This window comes from Panthera leo, chromosome B1 (assembly GCF_018350215.1).
Source record: "Panthera leo isolate Ple1 chromosome B1, P.leo_Ple1_pat1.1, whole genome shotgun sequence".
Classification (NCBI taxonomy): domain Eukaryota; kingdom Metazoa; phylum Chordata; class Mammalia; order Carnivora; family Felidae; genus Panthera; species Panthera leo.
Window position 1 is genome coordinate 160,467,928 of NC_056682.1, and position 14,205 is coordinate 160,482,132.

The following is a 14,205-nucleotide window of genomic DNA, read 5'->3' on the forward strand; positions in this document are numbered from 1 at the left end:
TCCCCCCAAATATTTAGTAATTATAAAAGAGGAAATAGTAAGTTTACAGTGTAGACTTTTGGCAGACTCCATCTTAGGAAATGACCAAGGTTAACATTACCAATAATATATTGGCATCAAGTAACTCCTGATATCATGCACTGTGGAGGACACATTACCTATGTAGTATCCTTGTCAATAATTTCATATCCTCAGTCTAATTATAAAAATATATCAGAGAAGCCCAAATTTGAGACATTTTCAAAAAACAACAGACTAGGTTCACATCAGGAAAGATGGCAGAATAGAAAGCTCTAGGGATCCATTTGTCCACCTAGATAATTATTGTACTAGAAGAAACAGTCTCAAGTGACAGCTTGGGAACTCTGGAGTCTATTTGAACACTTGTAGCTTCCAAGATAAAGTTTGGCTGGTAAACTGTAGTTAGTATTGGCTGATTTCAGTCCTTAGTGTGGTAATAGCTATCCATACCTTACCCCCAGCCCCATGGTAGGCAACTGTTTGGACAGCAGCCTGTGTTACTGAAAAAGCTTACTAAAGCCAGAGTGGACAGTAAAGACTTTGTCCTCAATATCAAGGTTCTGTGTTCTGATTATGAATTACTGCTTCTGAATGTGGAGATACAGGCACAAAGAGTGGTTGCTATGGTGTCAATTTTCACTGGCTCAGGTGGCTTCCAGAGGATATAAAGTAGCCACATCTGTTTGGTTGGTTGGTATTTGGACATTCAAAACAACTGTGTAAATGAGGGAATTTAGAAAGCCTTGGGAAAGACAAAAGCTCAGAAAGACCTGAGACAACCTTAATTCTTTCACCTCAGACTGATCTCTGGCACAGAGACACCATAAAGTAATAAAAAAATAAATCATGGAAGGTAGGGATCTGATTTCTTAGAGTTACCACATTTATAAGAATCCAGTGTTGTTTTCAAATTACAAGGCATACAAAGAAACATAAGTATTTCCAATTCAAAGGAACAAAAGAAATTGACACAAAGACAGGAAAGCATTATATGAACAAAGTGAGAATAACAATAAAGAGAGAAATTGTAAGAAGGAACCAAAAAGATATTCTAAGACTAAAAAGTACAATAAAAATTGAAATGAAACATATACTAGAGAGCTTCAAAAATCAGATTTGAACAAGCTGAAGAAAGAACAAATTTGAAGAGAAGACAATTGAAATTATGGAGTCTGAGGAATAGAAGAAAAAAAGAATGAAGTGAACAGAGACTAACTGGCCTTGTGATACGCTAAGTGAGCCAACTTATGTGGTATAAGAGTCCCAGCAGAAGAAAAGAGAAAAGGGCAGAAATAATATTTGAAAAAATAATGTCTGAAAACCTCCCAAATTTAACAAAAGACACAAATCTCCAAATCCATGATGCTCAATGGGTTCCAAGTAGTATCAACTCAAAGAGACCCACACAAAGACACATCATAATCAACTATCAAAAGATAAAAACAAACTTGAAATCAGTGAGAGAGAAGTAAAGTGTCACATACAATGGACCTTTAATAAAACTGTCAGTTTCTCATCAGAAATCTTGGAGGCCAGAAAGCAGTGAATTGATATATTTTAATTGCTGCAAAACAACAACAATACCACACAAAACTACCAACTGAGAATTCTTCATTTGGCAAAACTGTTGCAAATGAAGGATAAATTAAGACATTAATTTAAGCTAAGTGAGTTTGTTACTACTAGAATTGCCCTAAAAAAGTAGTCGTTCTTGCTGAAGTTTAAGAGCACTAGACAGTAACTCAAAGCTTTATGAATGAGTAAGTAACATAAAGGTAACTACGTAAGCAAATATAAAAGCCAGAATCACTCAGCTTTTGGTTCTTAACTCTGTCTTTCCCTGTATGATTTAAAAGGCAAAGACATAAAACAGCAATTTTTTTTTCATAAAACAACAATTATAAGTTGATGTTGATGGACAATGTATAACAATGTAGTTTGTAACAATGACAGCATGAAAGAGGAGGGATGGAGGTGTATACAAGTGGAGCATTTGTCTAGTATTGAAACTAAGTTGGTATTATTCACAGTAGGTCATCATAAGATACTAATTTTAATCCTTAAGGTAAATGCTAAGAAAAAAACAAAGATTACAGAGTGGAAAAGAAGAAGCAAATTAAAATGGCATATTACAAAAATCAACTAAATACAAAAAGAAACAGTGATGGAAGAATTGAGGGACAAAAAGCAAATAAGAAACACACAAAAGAGCTAAATGGCAGAAGTCCTTCATTAATAAGAATTGCTTTGTTGCATTGGTCCCAGCCTATTGAGAATGATATTGTTGGTGAGGAATGCCTGAGGGATTCATCTGGGCCTGAATTACTCACATTTTGTGGCTGGACTAGCCCTTTGGTTCTTATTATGATTGTAGGATACGCTTTAGCAAAAACCCCACCAGGAACCATTGAGGAAAAAGATTTATTACTCGTAGGTGCTGGAAGCTACATGGCATGCCTAAAGGCCACATAGCCAGATTATTGGGGAGAAAGAGTACAGAGCTGGGGCTCTGCCTTTACTAGGGTCCAATGGTGGGGTGTTTAGGTTTCACAGGTTTACTCTTTATTGGCTAATTTAGTGCATAAAAGCTGGAGTTAGGACATGGGAAAGGAGAAGCTGGTCATTCAAGCAGTCTAGTTTACCCAGGGGTGTCTGAAAGAGGGGTCCTCATAGGTGGGGGCAGCCTAATTCCTTATCTGGTTGTTTTGCTAGTAGCTGTGTCATACAGCTGGCACTGTGTTTTTCAAGATGATGTCTTTTGAAATGGACTCCTCAGCAACCAAAAGCTCAACATCAGGCACTTACAGTACAATCAAAAAACTTCATGTCAGACACTTACATTACGTAGTTTAAATGTAAATGGATTTTAAATTAATTGATCTCCAATTAAAGGCAGATATTGGCAGAATGAATACAAAGAAACACAACCCGTGTCCTGAAAACCAAAGACATCTTGAGAAAGAACAAAGTTGGAGGACTCATACTTCCAGATTTTGAAACTTACTACAAAGTGACAGTAATCAAAACAATGTAGTAGTGATATAAGAAGAGACATACAGATCACTAGAATAAGATAGAGAGCCCAGAAAGAAACCCTCACATATATAGTCAAATGATTTTCAACAAGGTGCCAAGACCATTCAATCTTTTCAACAAATGGCAGTGGGAAAACGAAATTTCTACATGGAGAAGAAAAGTTGGACTCCTACCTCATATCATAAGCAACAAATAACAGAAAATGGATCAAAGACCTAAATATAAGAACTAAAACTTATGGGGAAAACATAAGGGGAAACATCCATGACATTGGATTTGGCAATGATTTCTTGGATATGACACCAAAAGCACAGCAACAAAAGAAAAAATAGATAAACTGGACTTTATCAAAATTTTACACTTTTGTACAAAGGACACTATCAAGAGAATGAAAAAATAACCCACAGAATGGGAGAAAATATTTGCAAATTATATGTATAAATATATGATACAGGATTACTAACCAGAATATATAAAGAATTCCTAAAACTCAGCAACAAAAGACAACTCAATTTAAAAACATGCAAAGGACTTGAATAGACATTTCTCCAATGCAGGTATACAAATGGAAAGTAACTACATGAAAAGATGATCAACTTAGTCATTAGGAAAATGCAAATCAAAAACATGAGATTCCATTTCTTTCCCACTAGGGTGGTTATAGTAAAGAAGACAGACAATAAAAGTTGGTGAGCATGTGGAGAATTTGGAACCCTCGTACGTTGCTGGTGGGAATGTAAAATGGTGCACTGCTTTGAAAAACAGTCTGGAATTTCCTCAGATGTTAAATATAGAATTACCATATGATTCACAATTCCACTTGGATGTGTATATATCCAAGAAAACTGAAAACATAAAATATGTATATGAATGTTCATAGCACTATTCAAAACAGCCAAAAAGTACAAAATGTGAATATCTATCAACTGGGGAGATGATAAACAAATTATAGTATATCAGACAATGGAATATTACCAGCCATTTAAAAAATGTGGTACTGATATATGATACAATACAATTGAGCCTTTAAAATATTATGCTAAGTGAAAGAAGCCAGTAACAGAAGGCCATATTTTATATGATCCCACTTATATGAAATGTCCAGGATAGGAAAATTCATAGAGACAGAAATTATTAATTACCATGGCCTGTGATGGGAATAAGTGCAGATGGGGGAATAAGGAATAACTTTGGAGCAATAAAAATATTCTAGGATTAAATAGTGGTAATGGATGCATAACTTTGTGAATGTTTTAAAAATCACTGAATTGTACACTTCAATAGTTGGATTTTGTTTTTCATTTTCTTTTTACTTTATTTATTTATTTATTTATTTAGGGAAAGAGAGTGAGTCAGGGACGGGCAGAGAGAGGGGAAGAGAGGATCTTAAGCAGGCCCTGTGCCCAGCACGGACCCTGGCATGGGACTCAATCTCATGACTGTGAGTTCATGACCTGAGCCGAAATGAAGAGTGGAACATTTAACCAACTGAGCCACCCAGGCGTCCCATATTTTTTTATAGCTGAATTTTATTATACATGCATGCCTCACTTTATTGCACTTCACTTTATTGCACTTTGCAGATACTGTCTTTTTTATGCATTGGAAGCTTGTGGCAGCCCTGCCTTGAGCAAGTCTATTGGTGCCATTTTTCTACCGCATTTGCTCACTTCATGATTGTCACATTTTGGTATTCTCACAATATTTCAAGCTTTTTTATTATTATTATATTTGTCATGGTAATCTGTCATCAGTGATTATGACTCTCTGAAAGCTTAGATGATGGTTAGCATTTTTTAAAGGAATAATGTGTTTATTTGCTATTTATTTTTATTTTGTGAAGGTATGTACATTTTTTAGACATAACAATATTGTGCTCTTAATGGACTACAGCATAGTGTAAACATAACTTTTATACACGCTGGGAAACCAGAAAATCCACTTGACTCACTTTATTGTGAGTTTCACTTTATTGCAATGGTTTGGAATAGAACTCACAAAATCTTCAAGGTATGCTTATATATGAATTATATTACAATTAAAATGTAAAGATCATGGAGGAACTGAAATATTCATATAACCACTCTGGAAAGCAGTTTGGCAATTTCATACAAAGTTACATATACATTTAACCCAGCAATCACATTTCTGAGGGAATTGAAGATCTATGTCAATACAAAGAATTGTACATGAATGTTCATAATAGCTAAAAACAAAACAACGTAAAAGTCCATTGATACGATGAATACATGTGAAGTGAGTGAATAAACAAATTGTAGTGTATTCACATAATGGAATACTACTCTGTAGGAATAGAAAGCAAACTAATGACACACATAGTAACTTTGGTAAAATTCAAAAGCATTATACTAAATGAAAGAAGCCAGGCCAGGAGAATATTTGATATATGATCATTTGCATCATTTAAAAATATGATTTTTTGATGAAAATATAAATTTCCAAAATTGACTCAATAAGAGATGGAAAAACATTAGTGAGAAGATAAACTGATTCCTAAAATTTGTTCTCTAGCTGATTTTTCTCTACTTTCAAGGCACAGATAATCTTTATGTTTTTATAAAGATGGAGAGTTTACTAATTTGTTGCATAAAACATGGTTATATTTATTGATAATATAACAGTGATTGTCACAATCAGACAAGGTTCATACAGAAAGGAAATAAAACTCATGACTCAGGTTGGTTGGTCAAAATAACCACCCAACATTGTCAATAAAAATTTATATTTCTCATGTGAATTGACCTTATGACAATGCAACTAGCAAAATTCAGACTGTGGGAAACCTTGGACAAACAATCCAGGTTCCTTTGATAAAGAAATTGCCAGGGGGAAAAAGTAGATGGAAAGAATCTGGATTAAATTAGATTTAAGAGATATAATAACCATATGTATAAATCTAATTTGGATCCTCATTTGAGTAAACAAACTTTAAAAAATGGAGACAATACTCAATGCTGTTGAACACTTACATGGTTAACATGGTAAATTTTATGTATATTTTATGTATTTTAGAATAGGATTATTTGAACATTATATGACTATATTAAGAAATTATTGTTTTAGGTGTGATTGTGCTATGTGAATTAAATTTTTTAAAGTATCCTCATCTTTTGGAGATACCTAATGAAATATTTACAGATGAAATTACATGATGTCTTATATTTGCTTCAGAATAGCCCGTGAGATGGGAAGTTAACAGGGGTAAAGATGTAAGATGTAGAGATTGGCCATGAATAGAAATAATTGATGGAAGATGCATGCATCTGGGGTCTCTTTACCTTTGTATATTTTGATAACTGTCCATAATATAGTTTAAAATACACATTCCTGAGATCAGAATGAAGAGGTAATAATCAGTAAATTTGGGTTGGGATCTCAGGAATATGTCAATCTTTGGAACCTGCTATACCTAAGTGATTCTCGTACAGGATGTCCACATGCCTTAACTTGGAAAACATTGCTTTAGACCAATCTCACTTTTGAAACATAGATGCAAAAATCTTAAATACAATATTGACAAATAAAATAGCATATCAAAATCATTATATATGGTGAATAATTAGGATTTATTCAAAGAATGCAAGGATTGTTCAATGATGGCAATCCTACTAATTAATCATTTATGTCAGCAGAATTTATTGAGATAATTAATGCTTCTGTAACATGCAACTTCAAAATCACAGTGGTTTCACACAGGAAAGTTCCTTACTCAGGAACTTCAGTGACTCTTCTGTTACTCTGAAGAGTTACTTCAGTGACTCTTCTCTGGGTGATGACTAGGGATCTGGGCTCTTTTCATTAGGGCCACATCATGTCAGCATCCTTTCCCTCCGGCTTGTGGACTAGGGAGACAGTGTAAAAGACAGCATGGGACATTGCAGGGGTGAGTCACAGAAATGCATATTTCACTTTCACTCTTGATCTACTGGACATAATCCAGTCTCCTGGGCCTAATCTAACCACAAAGGAAGCTGGCAAATGTAGTCTTCCTGTGAGCCCTGGAAGAGAAAGCTATACCAATGACCAGCCAGTTTCTGCCACAGAGATGAGAGAGAGATACTACATATACAAGTTCTTTCACTTGCATATTCCATATCAAAAGTCCAACTTTAATTGCCACCAGTTTGTGCCACATTATTTTCATATCTCAGTTGTCACTTTGGATCTAAGGAAAAAGGAACCTGTATCCTTTCAAAAGTTGTTATTAACAAGGGAAAATTCTGTAGTCATCCTGATAGTGGTGATATAAAGCAAATTCCTCATTTAAAGCCAAAACAAAACAAAAATTTTAAGAATTGTAAAAGCAGTTTTACATTCACAGCAAAATGAGTGGAAGGTATAGAGATTCCAATATACCCGCTGCCCCAGCAAATGCATAGTCTCCAGCATTATCAACATCTCCCACCAGAATGATAGATTTGCTATAATTGATGAACCTACATCAATACATCAGAATCACCCAAAGTCTACAGTGTACATACAATACAGTCCATTTTTAGTGTTGTATTTTCTATGAGTTTGGACAAGTGCGTAATGATGTATCCATCATTATGGTATCATACAAAGTATTTTCACTACCCTAAAAATTCTCTGTAGTCTGCCTATTTGTCCCCTCCCCATTGCAAATCTCTGGCAACTGCTGATTTTTTTTATTGTCTCCATACCTTGCCTTTCCAGATTGTCATATAGTTGGGGTCGTACAGTTTGTAGCCTTCCCAGATTGGCTTCTTTCACTTGTAATATGCATTTAAGTTTCTTCCATGTCTTTTCACGGCTTGAGGCCTCATTTCTTTTTAGCATTGAATAATACTACATTATCTGGATACACCACAGTTTATCCATTCACTTACTTAAGGATATCTGAGCTACTTCCAAGTTTGGGCCATGATAAATTATTTTAAAGCTGCTATAAACACCCACGTGTAGGTTTTTGTGTAGACATAGTTTTCACTCCTTTGGGTAAATACCAAGGAGCATGATAGCAGGATCGTATGGTAAGAGTTTGTTTAATTATATAAGAAACCTCCAAACCATCTTCCAAAAGGTGACCATTTTGTATTCCAACCAGCAATAAATGAGAGTTCCTGTTGCTCCACATCCTCTCAATCATTTGGTGTCAGTGTTGTAGATTTTGGCCATTTTAATAGATATGTTGTTCTCTCTTGTTTCAATTTGCATTTCCTTGATTACATAGATGTGGAGTATCTTTTAATATGCTTATTTGTCATCAATATATTTTTTGGTGAGTTGCCTGTTCAGGTCTTTGGCCCATTTTTGAATCAGGTTGTTTGTTTTCTGATTGTTGAGGTTTTAGGGTTCTTTGTATATTTTAGATAATACTCCTTCATCAGATGTACCTTCTGCAAATATTTTCTTCTAGTCTTTGCAAAGAAGGTACGTCCCTAGAGACAATAATTGTTGTAGTGGTTTTCTGATCCCCAGTGTAGGTTGATAGTAGAACACAATTGAAATAGTAGTTCCAGATTCCCCAGTTTCTGGATTGCAGCAGGGAAAGCTATTCATTCCTTTGGCAGACCAGTTTTGAGTATTGTTTTGGAAGTCATTCTTGGTAGCCAAGCCTAGAGTCTTCATCTTTATACTGAGTGGTGTGTAAAATACTTAATCCCCCAGATTAAGCTTTCTGCTGCTTTCTGTTTTTGTGAGTAAATCCCAACTGACAATTGTTAGGTGGAAAATGCAGGCCATTGGAAAGAAAGAAAGAAACAAATAAAGAAGGAAAGAAGAAAGAAAAGAAAAGAAAGAAAGGAAGGAAGAAGAAAGAAAAGAAAGAAAAAGAAACGAAAAAGAAGAAAGGAGAAAGAAAAATGAGGCCATTGAACACTATATCCCTTTCTGATGGCAAAACCAACCCAGGTGTTTAATTCTACTGAATTGCAAAGAAAAATGAGGAGGAGAAGGTGCAGAAGTAGAGGAGAAAGATAGTCACACCATTAAGTAGGGCATGGTGCCATCACTGGAACAAAAACTTTTTGAAATTTTTGGCAGATATAAGCCAGTGAGATCAAATTGAGGGAAGTTAATGATAGTGATGCTAAATACTCAGTGCAAACAAAACTGGGCTCCCAAAAGATTTTTGGAGTAACTGTAAGTTCTGAATATCTGAGCCAGTACAGGGAAAATTGAAGGATTTCAGTTTGAAAGTTGTGAGAAGGCCCTAGATTTGAATTCCTGTTCTTGGCATTCTTCTCTAGGCTTCATTTTGCTTGATTTACTTGTTATGTAAAGTGAGTGGTTTTACCTGATATGGTTCTAACACATGCAATAAAAACAGAATGTTCTAAAATATACCCAGGATTTAGGTTTGGCCATGCCAACAGAACAGGAGATAATTGCCATGGTGAAGATAGTTTATTACTCAGTTCTCAAGAGTAGGGCATGCCCTACAATGCAGGGCCATACAGGGAAGCATCAGAGTTGGTTAAGAGGCAGAAGGAGTGAGGGGATAGTATGGACACCACTCTTCATTGTGATTTCTGTGGGAAAAGTAAGCTAAGCAGGGTGAGTAGATGTAGGATTGGCTAGTTGAATAATTTTGGCAGGCTCTGGGCTGTAGAGGCTGCCTCTAGTTGTCTGATTCCTGGGCCAGGAAAGATTAGGGAATAGGAATAGTGCCTCAGGCCAATAAAGGAGGTGGTTGAAGGATTGGGCTCTGAATTAGTTGGTTTGCTTTTAAGAAATGTGCTCTGCAGTGAGTATTTGCTATCTTTAGAAATTACCTAGCCCTGGGAGAGGCAGTCTCTCCAGGATCAGCAAGGTCCCAGATGCCAGAGCATCAATACAGAAAATAAGAAAATAAAGGGCCTGGTGGGCTCAATCAGTACAGTATGTGACTCTTGATCTTGGAGTTGTGAGTTCAAGCTCCATGTTGGACATGGAGATTACTTAAAAAATTTTTTTTTAATTATACAGAAAATAAGAAAATCTAGTTGATAGAGAAAGAAAGGAGTGTGTACTCCCAGATAACTTAGAGGTATGGAATCAGTAACCTTTAAGAAACTTGTAGGTGTGTTGGAAACTCTGGATCCAAGTGTTCCACAACTAAATCAAAACATGCAAATTTTGAGAAAGTTCTTAAACAAAGTTTCAAGGTCCTCTATGGGTGAATAACTAGGGAACATTTATTGAATACTCATTGTGTGCTAGGCACCATCCTAAGAAATCTACATATGTTATCTCATTTAATCCCCAACAATCCTGTGTAAATAAGTATTAATATTATTCCCATTTGCAGTTGGAGAACTGAAGCTTAGAGTGATTAAATAACTTGCCTGAGCTTATGCTGCTCATAAGTAGGAGTTGGCATTTAAACCCAGTTTAGTCTTAGAGTGATCACCCTTCTCTACCACCTCTCTACCTGCAATAAAGTTATAACAAGTAATTACACGTGTTCGCAAAGGCTTTGGACCGAAGTTCAGCTCAGCATGATAGTTAAGAGCACGTAAACAGGGTGAGAATAGTACTAACTTGATAAAGTTAAATTAGTTAATGTAGTGCACTTAAAACAGTGCCTGGCAACATAGTAAGCACTCAATAAATGTTAGCTATTATTATTATGTATATGCTTCCTTAGTATTTAACCTGTGTATGTATGAGAATTTGTTGGCTCAATGCCCTCTATAGCTATGATTAAGACCTAGCCTTAAATAAAAATAAATTTAAAAGTCAATAGCTAACTCCTCTTTGCAATATTCATAACACAAATACCCATATGAAAAGAGGAATTGGAATTATAAGAGCATTAATAGTTATTCTAACATTCTTTAAAGTGTTTGATATGTACTAGCATGACATTCATTGCCCTAACTTGTTTCTGTGTATAGGAATGACCTGAAGACTATAACAATTTTCTTATGTAATTTCATTTTATTTTTTTAGAGAAAAGCGGTTACAGGAATGGAAAGCTCTTAAGATAAAACAAAAATTTGGGGAATTAAGAGAAATTTCTGGAAATCAGTATGTGAATGAAGTCACAAATGCAGAAAAAGATGTGTCAGTTATAATTCATTTATACAGATCAAGGTAATTACTATAGTATTTCTGTAAAATGTTAATATACTAATGTTTTAAGATATTTATGTCTGGTTTTGAGGCTTTATAAGGCATATGACAAAGACCACTCAAGAAAAGAAAAATTATACATATGTATATACACATATATATGTATGTGTATATATATATGTATGTATGTATATATATATATACACATAATGTTAAAAAACAAAATTCAAGTAAAAATCAAGTAAAATTGAAGATCTGATTGACTTCATTAAACAATTAATGAATCAGGCAGCATCCTATCTAGAACAAATGTAGAGGGGAGCTCCAAAGAGTTGTACAAAATGGAAGGCTTTTATAGGAAGGAGGGCGGACAGGAAGCTATTAGTAAAAGAAAAGGAAGGATTGTTTCTCTCAGGGGGAATACAGGGGTGTTCTTATTAGATGGATCGCCTCATCTTCCTTTGGGGAATGGAGAGCCCATGTAACAGATTACCTCATTTGGTACTAACCAGAAAATTCCAGATTGATTAAATTCCACTTCTGGAGAGGTTGAAACTGCAATAAGTATTTGTTTGCTGTCTTGGGGGCAAGTGACTCCACCTTGGGCCTTGTGGCTTCCTTTTTAATGTGTACTTAATATACAAATGGAGTAATTGGCTTCAGGGATTAAATTAGATATTTTAATATGTTTTCATGTCTCATTTAAAGAATCTGTGGCACTTCTTAAAAGAATAACACTCTTTCAGGGCACCTGGCTGGCTCAGTTAGAAGAACATGCAACTCTTGATCTCCAGAGTTGTGAGTTTGAGTCCCACATTGGGTATGGAAACTACTTAAATAAGTAAATGAATTAAAAAGAAAAAAAAGAGGGGCACCTGGGTGGCTCAGTCAGTTAAGCATCCAACTCTTGATTTTGGTTCAATTCATGATCTCATGGTCATGGGATTGAGTCCCATGTCAAGCACCCCCCTGTCCAGCTCCACATTGAGCATGGAGCCTGCTTAAGATTCTCTCTCTCTCCCTCTCTCTCTGCCCCTCCTCCATGCATGCACACTTTCTCTCAGAAAAAGAAAAAAGAAAGAGAGAAAGAAAGAAAGAAAGAAAGAAAAAGAAAAATGACATTCTCTGGCAGTTATTTTTTTGTTAGCTTATTACAGAAAATTTCAAACATACTGAAAAGTAGAAAGAATGATAAAATGAATACCCTAAATGCCAGCCAGGTAGATTTGAAAATGAACATTTTGCCATTTTTGTATCTTTTTGTCTGTATGTGGGTATGTGCCTGTGTACCTATCTGCAGGATCATTTCAAACTAAATTACACACAGCGTGAAGCTTTACTCCTGAGTACTTCAGCATGCATCTTCAAAATATAAGGGCATTTCTCTATATGACCACAATACTGTTTTCTCACCTAACAAAATTAGTTATAATTCCAAAATTAATAATAATTGACAAAGGATCCAGTTAAGGATCACGCAGTACATTTGGATATATCATGTCTCTGAAGTCTCTTTAAAAAAAATTTTTTTTTTAACGTTTTATTTTATTTTTGAGACAGGCAGAGACAGAGCATGAACAGGGGAGGGTCAGAGAGAGGGAGACACAGGATCTGAAACAGGCTCCAGGCTCTGAGCTGTCAGCACAGAGCCCGACGTGGGGCTAGAACTCACGGACCGTGAGATCATGACCTGAGCCGAAGTCGGCCGCCTAACCGACTGAGCCACCCAGGCACCCCTGAAGTCTCTTTTAATAGAACAATTCCCTCGTACTCACCTCTACTCCCCAAGCAGTTAATTTATAGTGCCTACTTGTACTAAGTTTAACCCAAGTGTCCCCAGGCCTTACCAGCCTGGTATATGATAATTGGGTAGAGTGGCCCATTCCCCAACTCTGTGTCACAGAGATCCTGCAAGCTCCCAGAGTTTCACAAATCTCTCTAGAGTTAGGTCCCAGCAACTCTGCCTGGGTGCCAAGCCAGTCCAGGAACATAGGTGATGCCAATTGCCCTCATTGTTTTCATCCATTCTCTGAATAAAAGATTTTTTTCTCCAGGTCCTCAGAGAAACTCTGTACAGAGCAATTTATGCAGATTAGGGCCCTGCTGTTTACCAGCTCACCAGTTCCTCACACGAATTTTGAGAGGACACCAGGCTCCATAAAAGAAGACATGACTGTTATTGTAACTAAAATGCTTGGTAATTAATTTTTGAGTAGTTTAAGGCCTTAAAAAGAATCTTTCACATTATCTGATTTTGTACTACTTATCTGATTTTGATTTCTCATGCATAAATATGAGAAACATGGACATTTACAATAATGGGATCTGTGCGTGAGAAGTGTTATATACAAATAGCTTACTAAATATCTTTTCTGAGACCCAGAATAGATGTTGGTTCTGAATGCCCATACCATGGCATAAAATTATTTACTTTAACAGTTATTTCTGGATACATTAATTAAATTTCACAAATAATTTTCAAAAATTCATGCAAGAGATTGATGTGTTATAGTTTCAGTTAGGCTGTTTCAAACTATCATATAACTTTGATGGACTCAAAGGATAAGCATCTTTTTAAAATATTTAAAAAAAATTTTGTAACATTTATTTATTTTTGAGAGAGAGAGAGAGGGAGCTGAGAAGGGGAAGAGAGAGAGAGGGAGACACAGAATCTGAAGCTGGCTCCAGGCTGTCAGCACAGAGCCTGACGCAGGGCTTGAACCCACGAACTGTGAGTCCATGACCTGAGCCGAAGTCTAGCACTCAACTGACTGAACCACCCAGGCGCCCCTTAAAATAATATTTTAAGTGTTTGTGACCTCAGAGGGCACTCAATCTAAGATAGTTACATAAAATATTTTTTTCTTGACACTAAGAAAATGTATTCATGTGTTGCTATAGAACATACATTTTAAGAAAATTAATCTATAATCAAATTAATCTCTCTATATTTTATTTTTATTTGAGAGAGAGAGAGCAAGCACATGAGTAGGGGAGGAGCACAGAGAGAGGGAGAGAGAGAGAGAATCCCAAAAGCAGGCCCCATGCCCAGCACAGAGTCTGATGTGGAACTCAATCTCACAACCTTGAGATCATGACCTGAGCCAC

At 35.9% G+C, this 14,205-nt stretch overlaps 1 protein-coding gene across 1 annotated transcript in view; it reads left to right on the forward strand.

Annotated features, from left to right (window-relative positions):
* Window positions 1–14,205, forward strand: part of PDCL2 (phosducin like 2) — a 35,641-nt gene that overhangs the window by 14,278 nt on the left and 7,158 nt on the right. Inside the window, exon 4 of the mRNA XM_042936355.1 lies at window positions 10,975–11,118. Coding sequence (XP_042792289.1) covers window positions 10,975–11,118 — 144 coding nt within the window. The remainder of the gene's footprint in view (window positions 1–10,974; window positions 11,119–14,205) is intronic.